The sequence below is a fragment of the Mesoplodon densirostris genome, chromosome 5, assembly GCF_025265405.1.
Source record: "Mesoplodon densirostris isolate mMesDen1 chromosome 5, mMesDen1 primary haplotype, whole genome shotgun sequence".
NCBI classification, from domain to species: Eukaryota; Metazoa; Chordata; class Mammalia; order Artiodactyla; family Ziphiidae; genus Mesoplodon; species Mesoplodon densirostris.
Genome location: NC_082665.1, coordinates 145,709,481 through 145,729,322, shown reverse-complemented (window position 1 = coordinate 145,729,322; position 19,842 = coordinate 145,709,481). Strand labels below are relative to the sequence as shown.

The 19,842-nt window shown below is 50.0% G+C and overlaps 1 protein-coding gene across 9 annotated transcripts in view; it reads left to right on the top strand.

Moving 5' to 3' along the window:
- Positions 1-19,842, top strand: part of PXYLP1 (2-phosphoxylose phosphatase 1) — a 69,728-nt gene that overhangs the window by 27,482 nt on the left and 22,404 nt on the right. For 7 of the 9 annotated variants that reach the window (XM_060099609.1, XM_060099601.1, XM_060099600.1 and 4 more), the window contains one exon: positions 8,988-9,119. In XM_060099609.1, coding sequence (XP_059955592.1) covers positions 9,041-9,119 — 79 coding nt within the window. In that variant the 5' untranslated portion in view covers positions 8,988-9,040. Of the gene's footprint in view, positions 1-6,052; positions 6,225-8,987; positions 9,120-19,842 lie in introns of all 9 variants that reach the window. The other 2 variants (XM_060099604.1, XM_060099602.1) reach the window with 1 other exon arrangement.

Genomic DNA, 19,842 nt, shown 5'->3' with positions numbered 1-19,842 from the left:
GTGCCCTGGCTCCTGAGATCAGACTCCTCCCCTTGCTCCAACCTGGAGGTCAGTGGCTTTGGGCCCTGAGGGGACTCCAGGAAGGGAGTGGGCATCAGTGGGTGAGCAGTCCAGCCCCTTGGTGGTGGGATTCCTTGGGGTCCATGGATAGGCTGGCCCAGGTGGGGGGAGTGGGGCCCTTGTAGCCACCTGCCTGTCGGCGCCGGGCCACAGGCAAGCTCCCCGTAGAGGAGCAGACCCAGGTGAGGGGAGGGCTCCCTGGCCCAGCCCTGGTGGGGCCTCTGGGCTGCCGGCTGTCCCCAGGTGCAGCAGACTCACTGGCTCCTCTCACACACAGAGGTGCAAACCCTCAGAGTCGGGACAGTCTTAGTGCTGTTTCTTTGGTTCGTTCCTAAAACGCACATGTTTTCCTAAAATGCAGTTGTGAACCCGTCAGCTCCAATCTGCTGTTGAAGATTGAGCTCAGCTCGGGCCCAGCTTTCTCCACAGGAAGCAGTACCACCTGCTCTGGGCCTAGGTGGGTCCCCTCCCCTCCCCGGCTCTGCTTCCCCATCAGGGTACTGGGTTCACAGGCCAAATGTTCTGTTTACTCATTGCTCCACTGACCAGACTGTGAGCTTCCTTTTTTTTTTTTTTTTTTAACACTTAAAAAAATTTTTTTTTAACCTCAAACATACACAGAAGCACAGAGGATCATATGATGTGCCCTGAGGGTTCATCACCCAGCTTCAGCAACTGTCAGCAGTTTGCCAATCTCGTTTCACTAATTCCTCCTTGACCTTCCCCCGCCGCTCCCCCATCCCGAATATTTTAAAGCAATTTCTAGATCTCATATCCTTTCTCTCATAAGTACATTTCAGCTGTGAGCTTCAAGATGGCAGAAACTGTGTCCTGTATCCTGTGTCCTCAGCACTTTGGATGGTGCTTGACACATACTGGCTTTGGGGAAATATGTTGTTTTGAATCAACTGATTGACTGGATGAGTGAATCATCGGTTTCGGCCTTTAGAACCCAGCCTGCAGGTTAGCTGGAATTTGAATAACTGGAATGTGAATGACTTCTGGGAGCTCACAGCCCCCTTGGTGCTTTCCAGGAGGTTCTGGAATCTATCAGGCTCTCACTCATCAGACTTTAAGATTGGTTTATTCTTAGCCAAGCGTCTTTGATTTTGCAATTAAACTCCACTTTGAGGTGACCTTGGAGAGGGAGGATTACGAAGATGTAGCTTTTACCTTTGCTTGGTTCATATTTAGTTCACAATTATAGACTTGAGGGTTTTTTGTTACTTATAATGCTGTATTTACTTAGGCCAAAATGATTAAGACAGAAAAAATATATACCAAAGTATAGAATACATCTAAAGCATTTTCTTTAATACCGTCTTTCTATTCCTGGTAATGGTATTTTAACTACACATATGAGATAATTGAATGCATATTTTTCTTTCAAACGGTCATGGTCACGTTTAAAACCCCCAATTCTGTACACTTTGAAGGGGACTCTGAGACCGGAGTCACCAGATGTGGCATTTCCAGCTTTTACAAGGTGAAAATCAGGCCAGGGCTTGGGCTTTGGAAATCTCTGGTGGTAGAATGGTAGCTTGTAAAAATGCCTTTGATATATTCCTTTTTCCTCTTAATTCAGAAATGGTATTTACCATAATACAATAATGGGAACTGCCTATTTACTAGTGCTTTTTTTTCAAAATTACATTCTAAAATATTTTCTTTCACTATTCAAATCTGTTGTAAAGTTGAATTAAGTTAACTGAGTTTTCTGTTAGCTTATTTGTTTGTTTTCTTTCTGGCTGCTTCATCAGGGATTCAGAGTAATAATTGTGTTTCTGGATTTAAGATATTTTTACCATGTGGGTTTAGCGGTGGGGACTAAGGCTGGGCCCAGTAGACATTTGATGATTGGTAACTGTTAATATGTTCAGCCTGCAACATGAAACAGTGGTTTCCACTGAAATATTTACAGGGGTTGGATTTGGTCATGATGTCATATTGAGTCAAGAGCATCTTCCACGGAAGGTGATGGGACTTGAGAGACGTTTGACGGTTAGGAGAGGTGGGAGCTGTACTGAAGTAGGTCGCAGTCCTGCAGCATCTCACCCTGCTGACGTGGCGGTGACTCTTCCTGTGGACTTTGCTTTCTGGGCTGTGGGCAGGCTGTGGGGTTTCTGCTGTGGGCCCGGTCCCTGCTGTCTCTTGGCATGACCTGGACAAGTTCTATGGTTTATCTGGAGGAGCTGCAGTAGATCCCAGGGGTGTGCGTGCTCTGAACTCCTGTGGAGGAAATATGCAGGAATATGACTGGAAGAAGACCCAAGGAATGCTTGATGTCTTGAGTGGCTGAGAGCCTCCTCGCTAGGGATGGAAAAGGAGAAAGGGTCTCTGGAGGATGGGGCTGGAGCTTGGGCCAGAGAGACGGAGAGAGCCTGTTGGCTGGTAATCCTGTCTTCTTAGGATGGGGCCCAACAGAAGCTGAGACAGACTGGAAAACCTGTGGCAGGGCGGGACACCACAGCTGAGTCAGCCCCAAGGAAGGCCGGCATGGTAGGGCAGGCCAGGAACGGGCTGCAGATGTGGCCGCCCGCCCTGACGGACGGGGCTGGGCTCGTGAATAAGGCAGTGGCCCGTGGCCAGGGTTTGGAAGGGGAGCCACAGCATGGGGCAGAACAGCAGCCCCGGGAAAGGGTGACTCTTTGTGCTTAGCTGGTGGGCAGAGGTCTGTGTGACTCCTCCAGAGCTGGGGGTCACACACAGCACATCCCTACTCTGCGCCAGGTGCCCTGCGTATTATGATATTTACTCCTGCTCTTTATTTTATTTTTTAATAAATTTATTTGTTTGTTTGTTTGCTTATTTTTGGCTGCATTGGGTCTTCATTGCTGCACGCGGGCTTTCTCTAGTTTCAGTGGGTGGGAGCTACTCTTTATTGCGGTGCACGGGCTTCTCATTGCGGTGGCTTCTCTCGTTGCAGAGCACGGGCTCTAGGCGCACGGGCTTCAGGAGTTGTGGCTCACGGGCTCAGTAGTTGTGGCTCGTGGGCTCTAGAGCGCAGGCTCAGTAGTTGTGGCGCATGGGCTTAGTTGTTCCGTGGCATGTGGGATCTTCCCAGACCGGGGCTCAAACCCGTGTCTCCTGCATTGGCAGATGGATTCTCAACCACTGCCCACCAGGGAAGCCCTACTCCTGCTCTTTTACGCTCTTATCCCTAATCTTATTTAAAGATCAGGGTCCTGAAACTCAGCAAAGTGAAGTTGTCAGGAGGACACAGAAGAAAATAGCGGCAGAGCAGGGAATTGACACAGATATGCTGGCCTCTGAAGCCTCATGTTTTCCACTCTATCAGGGCTCCCCGGATCTCTTCCACTGAAGAAGTGAAGAAACACCCCAGGGCGGAGCCATGCACCGGGTTCTCACATTGGGGTCCTAGCTCCAGCTGCAAATGCAAACTTCAAAGCCTTGTAATTATATCGTTATTCTTTAGCCATTTTTTAAAAAAAAGAACAGAGCGTGACCTTCCTTTCCAAGTATTCTAGGAAAATTAGCTCCAGGAGGAGGCATGTATGTGTTTATCCCAGGTTCGGTGTTAATGTGCTGCCCCTTCCCCCTCCCCCCGGCCCCTAGGCTTTGTGCCACCAGGCTGGTCCTAGCACAGTGGCAGTAATGAGATTCTGACTATTATTTGCCATTTGCAGTCTGCCAAGGGAGAGTCAGAAGGTAGGGGCACAGAAACCCAGAACATATCAAGGGGAAATGGTGCGTGTCCCTTGTTGGAGGCCTGTGTCATCAAATGAAAAACCACAGATAACGTGGAGACGTCAGTAGCCCCAAAACTAAAAGCAGTACGGCAGTCATATGATCCCAGCCATCTGGTTAACCCAGCATATCCTCGGTATTTTAAATCTAGAACTAAATATAGCTCCTTTCCCCAAAAGCCCTCAGCATGTTGAAGAATGTAGATGAGATGGAGCTTTTGTTTGTGGTGCCTGCAAAAAAAAAAGATGAGGATATAGGGATCTAGACCCTGGCTTAGAATTTCTTGGTAAAAACCCAAGGTATTTTCTCTTTATTGGATCAGTTAGCTTTTGCTTTACAGGTCTTAAGCTCCCCCAAGCTTAGTGGCTTACAACAGCAACCTTTACATATTTGCTGTGATCTGGGGCTTGGCCGTGCAGTTCTTTTAGTCTGGGCTGACTCTCCCGATCTGCATCTACGGGTGGTAAGCCTGGGCTGGATGGTCTCGGATGGCCTTGCTCACATGTGTGGTGATTGGCAGGCTGGTGGTCTGAAGATAGCCGCAGCCGGGACTGCTTGCCTTGGCCCCCTGTGGTCTCTCATCGTCCAACAGCTCACCTGGGCGTCTTCACACAGTGGTCTTGGTATTCTAAAAGCAGCCAAGGAAGACGAGCCCTAATGCATAAATACTCTTCATGCCTCTGTTTGCAGCTCATTTGCTATCGTCCCATTGGCCAAAGCATATACCTCGTCCAAGCTTAGAGTCGGTTTGGGAGGCATCTACACAAGGCCGTGGATACAGAAAGGCATGAACAGACTGGGGGCCACCACTGCAACAAATCAAACCTGTCTATAAGCCTGAGATTTAACTTAGCAAAAGCAGTTGTTTCCACCTGATGCCCACCTGAAGATGACTCTGAACCAGGCTGTGACTCACCCTCGTGTAAAAAGGCAGTTCTAGTGGCCTCCTCTGTCAGTAATTGTGGTGGAAAATCTCCCGAGAGCCTGGAGGCAGGAAGTGCTTAAAGGTCAGACCCAGCCCAGCACCAGAAGAAAGTTCTCACCACCCACACCGAAATGCAGGGCAACCAGGAGGCAAGTCTGGTTCCCGAGGTGCTAAAGCAAGAGCCACCACCAAGCTCAGAAATCAGTGGTGGGTGGTTTCCCCCGGGCAGCAAGGCTGCATCCCAGGCCCACAGTGAGAGGCTGAAGATGGCATCTGAGCCAGAGCGACAGAGGGACGGGTGGGGATGAGAACAGGTGACCATTTTAGCACTCACATGGCTGGAGGAACCAGCAAACACGTTAAGAAACTCTTCCTTTTTCCCGGGAGGAGGGAGGAAGCAGCAGAGAGAACTGACAGAAGATGAGTAGGTAACGAAGCCATTTTCATTACCATTTTCTTTTTATTTATTTATTTGTTTGTTTGTTTTATTTATTTTTGGCTGCGTTGGGTCTTTGTTGCTGTGCGCGAGCTTTCTCTGGTTGTGGCGAGCGGGGGCTACTCTTCGTTGCGGTACACAGGCTTCTCATTGCGGTGGCTTCTCTTTTTGCAGAGCACAGGCTCTAGGCGCGTGGGCTTCAGTAGTTGTGGCTCGCAGGCTCTAGAGCTCAGGCTCAGTAGTTGTGGCGCACGGGCTTAGTTGCTCCATGGCACGTGGGATCTTCCCAGACCAGGGCTCGAACCCGTGTCTCCTGCATTGGCAGGCGGATTCTTAACCACTGCGCCACCAGGGAAGCCCACCATTTTCTTTTAATATTTATTTATTTTATTTATTTATTTTCCTTATGTTTTTTGGCTGCGTTGGGTCTTAGTTGTGGCACACGGGATCTTTGTTGAGGCAAGAGGGATCTTTTCGTTACGGTGCACGGTCTGCTCAGGTTTCTGTCTAGCTGTGGCGTGTGGGTTTTCCTCTCTCTAGTCATGGCCACGGGCTCCAGAGCGCGTGGGCTCTGTAGTTGGTGGCACGCGGGCTCTCTCGTTGAGGTGTGTGAACTCAGTAGTTGCGGCACGCAGGCTTAGTTGCCCTGCGGCATGTGAGATCTTAGTTCCCCAACCAGTGCTCGAACCCGCATCCCCTGCATTGCAAGGAGGATTCTCTACTACTGGACCACCAGGGAAGTTCCTGACAACCATCTTCTTTTGAGCGTCTACCATACGCTAGAGATTGTACTTAGCCTCACAACATCCCCGGGTAATTAGTCCCAATTTACAGATGAGGAAACTGAGTCTCAGAGAGATTAAGTAACTTGGCCCATGGTCGCCGAGCTCGAGGTTCTGACCCAGCGCTCTCTGCCTCCGTAGTGCCGTGTGCCCTTTCTCTGCACATGCTGCTGATGTGGTCCCACAGAGAAGCATCTTCAGGCAGCAAGAAAAGCAGAACCCTCCTAACAGAACTCTGAAAGGCCCCAAAGGCCATCTGCTGGGCAGGAACACTTGAAGATGTTCGTGTAAAGGAAATGGAGCCCTTCCAAAGGTGGAATTAGCCTCAAAAGAAGGTGGTAGCATAACAGAAGGGACAGGAGGGCATGAAGGAAAGCCCCAGGATGTTTATTTTGGGAGGAACAGGGACACCCAAAAGGAGACATTGCTCCGAACCTTCTCCACATTCTGTGATCTAATCTCCATCCACACACCCCACTCACCTTCCCTGAATTAAAAGGATCCCCTTATAAGAGGGTCATTGTAAAGTAGAATAAATCCAATCGGGAACGACTGGGTTAGTGAGAGGGTTCTGAAATCCACAGGCTGGTGAGCCAGAAGCAGCCAGCCGTCCTCAGGTAGCCAAGCAGCTGGCACGTGCCAAGAGTTAACTTGTTCTGCGTGGATACACGGGTTGCAACTAGAATCAGTATGTGGACATGTGGGGATGACGCCGTAAGGCACAAGAAAGAGCTTTAGAGGCACAGATCTCATTTCATATCGTGTCATCACCACTTCATAACCTTGTGCCCTTGAGCTTCGATTTTCTGCTTGCATGTTAGAAATTACCAAGCCTGTCCTCAGGGCATGTCACGGGAATCCTAAGGGAATGGATGGTTTTGAGAAGTTAGAAGTTCCTGGTTCCCGGAGGAGTGGAGCACAGGTTGGAAGCCGCCTAGGGGAGGCTGCTCCGAGGGGACGCTGACATTCCACCCGGGTGGGGTATATTTTGGAAATACTGGCCAGTGTTTGTAGCTGAATGTCGGTGCCTTCCATGCTCATCCCTGGGGAGCTTGGCCAGGCAGCAGAACCTGTCCAGGGTGAGGGGTAGAGAGACTGTGACTTGGATTTGACTTAGGTTGTTTTCCTTTGGGCGGGGAGGGGGACGGTTGCTGTTGAATCATCAGATGAGCATTGCCGAGGACACCCCCAAGGTCGAGGATATGAGAGAGTAGACTATGACGCCTCCCAGACACCCCAGGCAAGGAACTCGCCAGCCTGGATCGGCAGCCCAGAGCCACCCAGGCTTGATGCTTTATATCTGGGATTGGGGTTTGTCCACATGAAGGCTTCACCCTCTTTGTTGCCTCAAGGGGGAACAGCTACAGGGCCACAGTCAGATGGGCCCACATCCTGTCTCTCATTGTGACCTCAGCCACCTTGGGGGTTTAGTGCAGAAGTCCTGGCCTTGGCCTCTCACCAAGTGTAGATTCTGGTGAGCTGCTTTCAGGGTCTGTGGGTGTCCTTGCAAACACCCCCAGGGGGAGGCCGTGGGGAGTTTGAGTTTGGGAAACAAAACATTTATTTGGGGTCCTAAATATATTAAATTCTGGGTGGGATCAACCAGGGTTGTGTGTTGTTTTAGCCAGAAATGCCAGAGAGCTTGTGAGGCTGGTGAGTCCCCACCAGGGCAGGGAGGTGAGTGTCCCCAGGAGGATAGATCACCTTGGGACATGAAGTACCGGCCCCTGGATAGGAGTGGTGACTAAAGTGACAGAAGCAGTGCTCATCTGAAGGTATAAATTGGGATCCATTTGTTAACAGAGCTGCCGGACGCTGGACGTACAGGCTCAACTGTGAGGTGCAAGTGTATTTCCGTCAGTCTTTTAGCCACTGTTCTCTTGTGATAGAAAGTCTGACAGGTCTTTTAAAGCAGTGGTTTCTCAAACTCCCTTGTAGGGCCCCGGGTGTGGAGGTGGGTGAGTTGGGGGAGGGCAGCTGGGAAGCAAGAGACCCCAGGGCTCTGGCTCCTGCGTGTTCCCTGCACGTGTGCTTTTTTTTTTTTTTTAACAGCTTTGTTGAGGTATAATTCACATACCAAACAACTCACCTGAAGGGTATAATTCAATAGCTTTTAATATATTCATAGATTTGTACAGCCCTCACCGCATTAGCAGGTAAGCTTTTATCTGATTGCTTTTCTATTGTATTTGAAGGAGAAAAAGATTCTGCCACTAAAATCAGGTTTGAAATAACTGTTGTAATCTTGCTGTGGTTAAGAACCTTTTGTGAAGAGGCCGTGTTTTTCAAGTTCTATTTTAAACCCCAGTGAGAATCAGGAAATAAATTTGGTATCTAAGACTGATGGGGTAAAACCCATAGCAACCATTCACTTTTTTCACAGGAGGGACATTTAGAGCCTCATTCAGCATTTTTTTAAAGTCCTTTTGCACAGTTCTAACATGGTCAGAGAAAATTAGAATGGTGAGTGGAGCTGCAGGAAGACCCATGGGTGCAGCTGAAATAGGCCCAGTGGTCCAGGATCAGGGGAGGTCTCTAATTAGCAGATGTTCCTACTTGGTGTAGGAACAGATCCTCGACACAGCCCAGCTGTCCCTAAAGGCATTAAAGTGGGGCATGAGGCAGTGATTGACATTCAGGGCAATGATCGAAGTTAAAGAAGCAGGGTCATCGTAGCGAAATGTTCATCAGAAACGGGTGAAGATTTAGTAGTCGGGGGTCAGAATGGGATGAGCATTTGCTGGTTCTTGTAAAGGCTTCATGTGTCTGGCACACTGTAAGTGCTCAATAAACATCCTGTCTGTTTTTCTTTGGAAAGGCCATGCTGTAAAATCTCCTTCTCTCTTGAGGTCAGATAAACGAAGCATTCACAGACCGTCCCCACTTGTTAGTTTGAAGGGCACCTTCTCAGCTGGGCTAGTTTGGGGGCGAAGACATCAGCAACAGCGCAGGAATGTTCTCCGAAGGGGATTCACGCTTCCCTGCTGGAGGATGGGGCTAATTAGATGATTTCCGGCTGACAAAACTTGGTTTTCCACCTTGGAACACATGTTTCTTGCCTCTCCTCTCTTCACAGGATGTGTTCCTGATCCGAGGTGAAACCATGAAGAGAAGATAAAACAAATAATAATGCTTTTCCGCAATCGCTTCGTGCTGCTGCTGGCCCTGGCTGCGCTGCTGGCCTTCGTGAGCCTCAGCCTTCAGTTCTGTGAGTGTGGCTGGGCTGGCGGGTCCTGGCCGGGGGAGTGCTTCTCTCTGAAATAGAAGGCCCCATGGGGAGGAAGCACATCGGTCCCAAAGCCTTTGTTCTTTCAGTGAACAGTGAGGTTTCAAACAACCAGTCTTTTTTATTGTTGGCCCTAGCGGTGGGTGGCTGTGATTCTGTGCCTGTGAGGAACAAGAGCAATCACTAAGCCTCGTGACTCGTTTTTGGCTTCTCCCTGGATTCCTAAACTGCCTGGTTATTCCTGGATCTTTAGTTCAGGTTCCCAAGGCGAAGACGGTGAGTGGTCAGCTCGTGTCCTCATGCCAGGTCACACAGCAGAGGTGCCTGGCCCACCAGTTGGTTCTTTGGGGGTTGGGTGTCCGTTATTAGGGAGGGTAGGGGGATTAGGTCCCAGTACCAAATGCAGCCCCTGGGCAGCAGGGACCGTGCATGGGAAACCCCACATGGCGAGCACAGGTGAGGAAGCCAGTCCATGGGCCTCACCGCCTGCACTCTGCTCTTCACTGGGAGCCTGTGCTCAGGCTGGGCCCCAAGTCTATGTGCCCCACTGCTCCCTGAGGGTGGTTGTCCTCAAATAACAGATCCAGTCTGGTACCTTGCTGGTTGTAACCCTTCAGTGGTGGGTCTCTGGGAGGCCCCTTGCCTTCCTGGGGCCCCTCTCTCACCTTGAACTTTACGCCATAGGCTTGTGGAGTGGCTTGCCATTCTCTCCACATCCAGGTTGTGCTCTGTGCCCAGATCCTGCCAGCCCCTCTGCCTGGACTGTCCTCCTCACCTCCCTTCCGTCTTCTCCTCCACACGGTTCACTCAGCCCTTTCTTTTTCAGGATCGTTCCGTGACTCCCTAACTGGGTCTGGGCTTCTTGGCCCTACTCCCGGGGTTCCCCGAACCTGCTCCCCTCTTAACACTAGCCGTGCGGCATCATACTTTTCAGTTCTTGTGTCTTTTCCATCTACAAGGCTCTTTGAGGGCAGGACCCACATCTGTTTCCCTCTTTATCACGGGAACCAGCACTGCCAGCCACACAGGAGGTGTCTCAGGAATGTTTACGTGAATGCATGAGTCTGCACCTGCTCTGGAAAGCAGGCTGACCCTAATTCCCTGTCCTTCTGGTGCTGTGTACTTGAAGCCGAGAAAATATCTGGGCAATGCCGGCAATTGTGCTTTTGCTGCGACCAACCTGCCCTCCACTTCCCACCTCACCCCACTGGGTGGGAGACAAGGGCTTGGCCCCCGTCACCGCCTGGGACGTCTCTGTGAGGAGGTAGCGTTGCTGTCACTGTCTGCCTGATGGAAGGAAGGCAGGTGGCTGCGAGGGCAGGATGTCCTGAGTGTGCCGGGGGACGTGGGAAAGACTTGGCATTCGGAATCAGTGGTTTGAAGGGAGGAGACTTGGAGCACGTTTCTCTGCTTCACCTCCAATCTGTGACATATCCCATGCACACCTCTAGTGCATGTGACAGGCACTTCTAACAGTAAAGAGAATTAAGAAGACTCACTTTGTCCTTCCAGAATAGAGAAAGAGGTCAAGAGAAGGTACTTGTGTAAAGTTTAAAGATTCTCCAGATGGTTAATAAACTGTTTAAAAAAAAAAAGAATCTTTTCCAGAAAGTGTGTTAGGACCGTCATTCATTTAATTGTTTATAACTTTTCATTAAAAACTTTCCATCCTGTCACTGGAGAGGTAGGATGTTACAATCAATCAACCTTGATTGTTATTCTGAGACCCTGGCAGGTTCTGAGACGTGAATGTGGGTTCCTTGTGTTTGCTGCGTTTCTCTTGCATGAGGTGGTTTCCGCATCGCTCAATTGGCCTGTGTGTTTCGCTTATATAACTCTTCTGAAAGTACCTTCTGTTTTAGGAGAGCCGCGTTTCAGCCGTACTGTTTTTCGGGAAAATTTTTCAGGGTAAATTGGCCTGCCTGGGTCTGAGGTCTTTATTCTTGAATACACTGGAGTTCGGGAAGACATTAGGATATGAACGTTCTTTCTGCTTTTCTGCTTCTAGGTAAACTGTAACTTTGGAATTTAACTATTTCCATGTGAAAATTGAGTTACATTGCTTTATTTTTTAGTCGCTTTACTGGTTGCTAATTATTGTGGTGTAAGAAACTGGACTAATTTGTAATACAAAGGTGTCTGCTTAAGTAAGCCTTATATTTTCATCCTTACCCTAAAATATATGGACTTTTTTCTTTACCGTTTCTTTTGACTTATTTTTGAATACTGGATTAGCACATATAATTGTTTTAGGTGATCTATTTGAGGCAATCAAATAGAACTTGGTTTTCTCATGTTTTAAATGAACAATATTGTTTTATTTGTTTTCTGAAATGATTGTATATTTTATTTGGTCTTGTTGGTAGTTTTCTTTTTCTGATGTTTTGAATATGAGAAAGTTATGACCCAGGTTACAATGAAAGAAATCAGGTTGTTTAAAAAAGCATTTCTTCCTCTCAGTACAGAAAGTATGTATGTGAACCCACATTTATTTATTAAGTGCTTATGTGTGTTGGATATTTTTCTACACTGTCGGGGTAGAGGTGGTAGGGAAAGGATACAAAAAAGATTAAAATACAGTTCTTAGTTTCTCAAACTACGTTTATTTTAAATGGTAGTAGTGACTCCCTGTATGCTAGTAGACATTAATGAAAATCATTCATTTTGTGTTTTCAAGTCCTTGATGTTTTTGAGTTTGGAAATAGAAGGATTCTGAAATTCCCGATATTCAAATGGAAGAAGGGAACAAGTAAGGTATATATATCATTAGTTATTCTAGTTAAAATGTGTACAAGTGGAAAAGTAACTTCTCAAATTGAGGGACTCCTTCCGTGCGACAGGGAAAGACCACTGGCTTATGAAAACCTGTGGATGATTTGTTATTTTGCTGCTTTTTCTGCTCGTTGGTAATCGTCCGTTTTCCTGCTTCGACCCATCCTTTCCTTCATGCTTATCCTGTGCTCAGTTCACCACGTTTCAACCACCATTCCCAAAATGGCGGCGTGGCAGGAGCTCAGCTCGCAGACCCTGGAACCACAGCCTTGGGTTTGAATGCCGCTCTGCCACTGAGCAGCTGTGTGCCCGCGGCAGGTGTGGCCTCCTGGAGCCTCTATTCCTTCTTCTGTACAATGGAGTTCATTGTTGCTACTTTGAAACATTGGCGTGAGAACGGAGATTTTGTGGGAAAACCCTTGGCTCGGGGAAGCACAGTCAATGTAAACAGTAGAGTCCTGTCATGATGTATCATCCCCAGAATCCAGGGCTCTGGGTGTTCCAAAGGCTGCTTCAGCCACTTGTGGAGAGAGCCTTTGAAACAGTATATCATGCATTTCTTTCTTTTTGATCAGAGTTCATTGGCCCTGATAGGAGTCAGTCTACACTGGGCACCTGTATCTTGGGCAGGGCCCTGGTTGACCAGAGCAGGTTTCTAAGGGAGATGTCCAAGGTGGACTGGAAATGCAGATCCCCAGGTAGAAGAGGGGAGGGTTAACCTGCCAAAGTGAAAGCCAGAGTGAAGGCTGTCTTCAGTATCTGAAGAGCCCTGTCTCTATCCAGTATCTGCAAGAGGAGTGAGATCAGCTCTGTGTGGCCTGGTGGCCAGGGAGACACGTTTTAGTTAAGCATCAAGTGAAACTTCCTGAATGTCATCGTCAGGTGGAGGTGGAGCGGGCTGTGTGCACATCCTGGAGTATCGCTCTGCGAAGAATAGGACAGTAGACAGGTCACTGGACCGGATCCCATTTAAAACCTCTTCAGACTCTGAGGTTTTGGGAATTTTATCTTTCCTTGTTGATCCAGTGCCATGAGTTTGCATAGCTTTGTCCTTCAGCAAACATTCCACTGTGTGCTGGGCCAGGGCTAGGCGTTTCATCTCCTAGGAGCCACAGGAGCTCTCTGTCTGGTGGAGGAGAATCCCGAGCAGATACTTGGAACACAGTGTACAATATGCTAGGACAGGAGAGAGGCAGCCCCACGAGGAAGTGGGAAAGAACGTGGACTCCAGAGCCAGACTGCCTGGGTCGAGTCCCCGTCCTGCCACTTACCAGCTTTGTGAGGTCAGGCACGTTACCTACCTTCTCCGTGCCTCAGTTTCCTCATCTGTAAAATGGGGATAATGAGGGTTCCTATTTCATTGGGTTGGTAAAGGATATTTATAACACACCTAGAACAGTTCCTGGCACATAATAATCACTCTATGCATGTTTGTTAAATAAAATGAATGAGAGATGACTCGTGACAGGGTGACATGGGCGGAGGAGGGACAAGAAGCCAATCCAGCGTAGGAGGTCAGGGAAGACTCATTCCCAGAGGAGGTGACATCCGAGCTTCAGCCTTGAGGGGTGAGTTGGAGTTGTCCAAAGAGGAAGCTGGGAAGGGCATTCCTGGCAGATGGAGGTGGGTGTGCAAAGGCAGGGCAGGAGAGAGCAGGACCAGGTTAGTCACCGGTGTGTAGCTGTGAAGGTGGACAAAGGCCCAGGCCACCTCCATCACCGTGTTACATCCTGAAAGTATGGGGAGCCACTGAAGCAGGGAAGACAGCAGCACATCATTAGATTTGTCTGGGAAAGACCACAGTCTGGTACAGTGTTTGCCAAAGAGTGGTCTCCTGAGCACCCTGATCAGAGTAGCCCCGGGCGTCTGTTAAAATGCATGTTCCAAAACCAAAAAATGAGCACATTTGTGCCCCTCCCCATAGAATCAGGATTGTGGGAGTAGAACTCCCTGGGGGTTCTAATATACACAATATTTGGGTGTTACCCATTCAGAGGCTGGTGGGAGGCTGATACTGAGAGACAACTCGGGGCCACTTTCCTCCTCCAGTTAAAGGCTGGGAGGGGCTCCGATGAAGGTGTTGGCCCCGGAAGGAAGGAGCAAAGCTGAGAGCATCAGGTGGTTCTGTGAACTTTCAGCTAAACGATCGGCCGGTGCAGCAGGACCGGGGTGAAGAAAGAGAAGGGAAGGCCCTGCCGCGCCGTGTAGGGCTCAGGTGGTTCAGTGGGTGCTGCCTTCATCCACGCATCCACGCAGCCGCTCACACAGACGGCCCCTCCACCTGGCTTAAGTGTGCTGAAGGCCGAAGGAAGTACCCAGTGCACATTCTGGGAGGTCGACCACGTGGAGCTGTTGGCTGTGGAGGAGGAGGCCCGGGGAGAGCATTCTGAGCAAGCGGAGAAGCAGGACAAGCCCAGGCAGCTGGGTGGGAGCGGGGCAGTGCCTCCGCCTGCTTTGCTGCTCTTCGAGGTCGGCTGTCGGCATTTGCAGCTCCAGCTCTTCGTGGGCCACCCCCCCGAAGGTCCGTGGCGTACGGTGGCGGGGACTTCGCTGAGGCACAAATGCACATAATCATAGCTGTGAGTGGGCACCTTGGGCCGGTCCTGCGTCCCGCCCTGCAAAGCTGCGGGGCTTTGTCATTCTCTCTTCTCTGTCCTGTGTACATTTTATGGGGGAAAGCATGTGTCCGGGTGAGGTGTGTAAATTTGGGGATTCATGAAGATCTTAATATCTTTTGGTGGCAAAGGTTTGGGGATGCAACCCTTAGGATGCCAAGGCTCTAATGTACTGTGTCGTTAAAAAACACAATAAGGTTCCTGCTGGGTTTTTATTTTGGTGAGTCGAAGTCCAAAAATGAGAAATTTAAAATGAGGGCTTACATTTTAACCTAAGGGTTCATAGGTTCTAAATAAATTCTTTATTTAGTATTTTTTAATTGATCTTGATCCTTTTCTTGGAGATTTATTTTCTTTGATTTCTGAGAGTTTTAACATTGCTTTTTCTTTGAATGTTTCATGCCCAGCTACCACATAGAGTTAAATATCTTTGGCTAGGAAAAATTCTGTAGGTAAATGACAAAATTAAGTCTGACAAATCAGCTTTTATCATAACGTCTGAAGCTCATGTCATAGTTATTATCGGAGGAGGTGAGGGTATCATGTACCACGCAGGCCCTTCCACGAACTAAAAATGGGACACAGTTCTGTCCATGGGTTCTTTCTAGTTTTCTTCCAGGGTGGGGACATTGTTTCTGTGTCTGTCTCTCTCTCTCTTTTTCTTTCTCCCCCCACCCCGCTTTCCCCTCTCTCCCTCACCCTCCCTCTCTTCCTCCCTCCTTCCTTGTTTCTGATCTCAGAGAATTTCTCCTAAGGATAGACAGAGGACAAAGATGTATGCTCAAAGATGTTCATTGCATCACCGCTTATAATAGGAAACGGGGGTAGACAGCCAAATTGTCCAACAGGAGATACTGCTGCGTCCATTATACCGCGTTTACACAGACCTGTCAATATTGACTTGGAAGGTTGTCCATAATATATCTACTAAAAGGACATGTGGTACTTCTGTGTGTGTGTGTGTGTGTGTGTGTGTGTGTGTGTGGTCAGCGATATTGATAAGAAGGGGAATCTCCCATTTTAGAGGAGAGGAAACTATCCAGGCTAGGAAGTGTTAGTAAAATGAGTCAGTGAATTCAGGAGGACATGTGCCAGTCGCCAAGACTGTATGAGGAGAGAGACAAAGTAGGAAAGGAAGCTGCAGGGTGTTGACGTCGGAGTACCCCCTGAGTGGAGCTGGGCCAGGGGTGCAGTGGGAGTCTGCCCAGGTAGAGTTTGCACTGATCAGCTTGGGCCCCACTCCTGTTGTCTTGGCAACAGGGCTCCAAGCTGGTGACATTAAACAGAAAGGAACTTGAAGTGAGGTAAGTGGTCATCACAGGCAGAGCCCTGGGATCTTGGTAGCATCCCACCAGGGGGAAGGGGTTGGAGGGGGAGGTTTTTGAGACTGATCAGCCATGAGGTCTTGGGGGACAGAATCTGAACCCCAAATAAGAAGGTGAAGTCAGGAGTGCCCACAGAGAGAGCTCTGGAACAGTCTCACCATCCTTCCTGCCAGTGTGGCCCTGGCACACGACGCCTCACTGGGGCCCAGCAGAGCCAGGCCACCCGGAGTGGGAGGGACAGGGAGTTCGCCACAAAGCAGGGCCCTCTCTGAATTAACTGTTTTGGGCACCTCTTGCCCTCCCTGTCTCCCTCCCTCTTTTTTCTGTATCATCTGAGGGGCTGGACCCCACTGGCCAGGGGTTTTGCCTCCTGGGGAACCTGGAACCCCACTCTGCTTCTCCCCAGTCTCAGGTATCTAGCAGAGAGTGAGATGGCCAGTCTTCACAGCGTCCAGATACCTGAGGCCCCCTTGCCCCCTGCAGTGCGTGGTCTCTCACTGAGGTGGCCTCCCCAAGGCTCTCCCACCCACCTGACCGCTCTTCCTTTTGACCCTTTTCACAGAAGCAAATGACCAGCCTTGACCCACCTTTCTGAGCAGTTGGTTTGGTGGCCTCAGTGGGCTGCAGACCTTTGAGACACAGAAAACTTTTTGCTCTTGGGGAAGGGGGAACAACGTCCTTGGGCCGTAGTGACCCTGTCACCATTCCCACCGGAGCAGGGACAGGAGCACAGTTTCACCTCTGGCAGGACATCCCAGCCACACACCCTGCAGCATTCACTGTGGGTTCTCTGGGTGGGAAGAATATGCGTGACTCACTTCTTTTTATACCTTAGTATCGATGGCTATTTTAGGAGGAACACGTGTTTATATGAATTGTAAAGATCCCTTTTCATTTTGTAAAAAGAAAAAAAATCTCTTCTCGAGGGTGTTGAAATTGGAAACCTATTTCCAGGTACACTGAGTTCTTAGCCTGAGTTCATGGACATCTGCATTGTCTCACATGGTTTCAGGGGTGCTGTGAACCCCCAGAAATCAAATTTAAAAGTAAGTGTACGCAGTCCTTTGTCAAGGGTGAGGATCAGTAGCTCTTATCAGATTCTCAAAGGTAAGATAGAGGGGATCCAGGCCCTGAGATGGGTAAGGATGTCTGAGGTTCTTTTCATAGCTCTTTTTGGGGACCTGTCTTGAACGTCTCTCTGATTTCTAGTCTCTGTCATGATTTGGAGTCCTTGGTGCTCGCAGCATCTAACCCAAGGGACCCGCTTAGGTCAAGGCCAGTTACCAGTGGTCCCATAGGAGTGTGAGGTTTCCTGGCTCCTCCAGGAGTCCGCAGCTGGGCTCAGGCTCAGGTCGCAGTGGGTCCCCTGCCCCTGCACTCTGGCCGTCCTGTGGACTTGGGTCTCAGTTGTCAGAAGGCAGTCAGGCAGGGAGGAGATAAGAGCTTGCAGACAGCCTAGGACAGGAACTGAGTCCTCAGCCGCATGAGGCCCAGCCTGCTGTGGGCTCTGGTGGTGTAGTTCTGGTTTTTATTTGAGACTTACACACATTTTTATATTCAGTGCAGGCTGGAGACAGAAAGGACGTTAAAGACGCCTTAGTGGATCGAGGAACACAAAGGGAGTTGTGGGAATTACCTGTCAGAGCAAATCATTCTTCTTCGGCAGGCCAATGAAGGAGAGAATTCAAGAGCCTTTTGGACTATCGGGAGGAAGAAATCGGAGACGTCAGGTGACAGGACTAGGGGTGTTTAACTTATGAGAAGGCACCATCTTGGAGAAGCAGAATTATTTAAGGAAGTCGTGGCCCCAGGGCTGACTGAGGACAGACTTGAGTGGCATGAGGAAGAGGTGACTCTAGTCCCCTAAGGAGGTGACCGGCCCGGGGCTGAGGTCCCAACAGGCGTGAGGCAGGCTGTGGAGCTAGGAAGCTGAAAAGCAGGTGCTGGGGCCACACGTCGGCCCCACCAGGTTCTTTGCCGGCGCAGTCAGTGGTGAGACCTCCGGGGCAGCTGAGCGCACAGCCATGGAGACAGAGGTCAGCCAACACTTGCCCACCTGCCCTGGGACACCTGTGGATCCCTGACACCTGTCTGCAACCTGCCAGGGTGTCTTTGTAATCAGAGGAAGAGCTGACAACTAAACAACAGCAGGATAACTAAATAGCTAAGGCAGGGGTGGCAGGAGGTGCGGGTGTTCCAAGGTCACCTGACTCCCTGTAAAACTGACTCTTCCACATGGGGAAGTTCTCTCTCCTGGAAAGGGCCTTTATTGGCACAGTGGGCTAGTTGCCAGGTCCCATCCCTGGGGCTGTCAGGATAGCAAGGGGAGGGTCCTGGAGGAGGGGCATGACCACGCCCACCACAGCACAGGATTGGCATGGGAGAGGAGGCACCCACAGAAGGGAAGGAGGGGCGGTGCTCTGACCCAGGCGTGGGCCCACGGCGCTCCATCAAAATCTCCTTCCTGTGAAGGCCTGTATACAGCGGGTTCTTCAGGCTAGAGCTGCTGGGGGAAGGCCAGGAAGCAGGTGGATTCTTGTCCTCTGCCCTGGGCCAGAGCCCCCCTATGGAGTGAAGAGCTGGAGGCCGTGGGCACCGGCTTAGTGCCCTGGAGGAAAGGCACTGGCCTGTCTTCGTGCAAGTCAGAGTGACTCCCAGGGAATAAGCTGGCTGCACACATTTGGCTGTAACACGACCCGCTGGCTGTGTGCATCACTGGGCATCTGGAAGTAACTAAGGGGGCCTGAGGCCGGAGACCAGACAGGAAGGAGCCCTCTGCCTAGCGGCCTGTGCTAAGTCCTGATCTGACCCTGACCCTGGACTCTTTGTTTCTCTCCTTTCCTCTCTTCCGTGGGGCCATCAATAGAATAAATAAAAATTAAAAAGAAGCAGATCATCATTGGATGAAACATCTCTCTTCAGACATGTTCATAGCATTGGCTGCTGAGCAGAGACTTGCTGATAGGCCGTATTGCACCTGAGGCTCTTCTCGAGCACTCTTGTGGTACTTCCCAGTATCTCCTTTATATCCGAGTCGTTCCTGTATTCTTGCACCTGCACCCCCAAACCAACGACCAGGGTGTGCAGGGGCACCATGACAGGGCATTTCCCTCTAAGGACCATACGCCCTTCTGCTCCCGTCGTCTTATTTAATATCTTAACACCCTCCCCAACTGGATTGTAAGCTCCAGCAGAGGGCCAGAGACCTTAGTCTTTTATTTTCTGAAGAATTCCCAGCAGGTGCTCCATAAATGTTGGATGGTTGGATGGGAGATGCATAAATACCCGGCCTGGCAGGTCAGCAGGCCTGGCTTACAGGCTGTGGAACCCCAGGCCAGTCCCTTGACCTGCCTCTGCCTGAGGTCCATTGCCTGGCTGATGGTTGCTCTTCCTAGGATGAGGTCCAAGGCTGGAAAAAGCAGTGTGGGCCAGTTGGCTCAAATTCTAGTCACAGCTACAAGGATGTCTGCTAATGAGGCACATGGATCCATCCTCTGTACATTGAGGAGGGTGCGGGTGAGACGGAGAGGGCCTACGTGAAACAGCACCTGATTGTTTTACTCTATGGTTCTAAGAAGTTTGCTAGTTGCTTTTATGAGTGAGGGGGCCCAAGGAACTGCTTTAGAGGTCATGTTCCCTGCCATTATTTGACATTGAGACCTCGTTGGAATCTTTTATTTATTTATTTTTTTTTGCGGTACGCGGGCCTCTCACTGTTGTGGCCTCTCCCGTTGCGGAGCACAGGCTCCGGACGCGCAGGCCCAGCGGCCATGGCTCACGGGCCCAGCCGCCCCGCGGCATGTGGGATCCCCCCGGACCGGGGCACGAACCCGCGTCCCCTGCTTCGGCAGGCGGACTCTCAACCACTGCGCCACCAGGAAGACCCCTCGTTGGCTTATGGATGTGAGGACAGGATGAAAATGACTGTACGAGAGGTGAGCAGGTAAAGCAGACATAAATGGGAGAGACTCGTATCCATGGGGTGGCTTATGA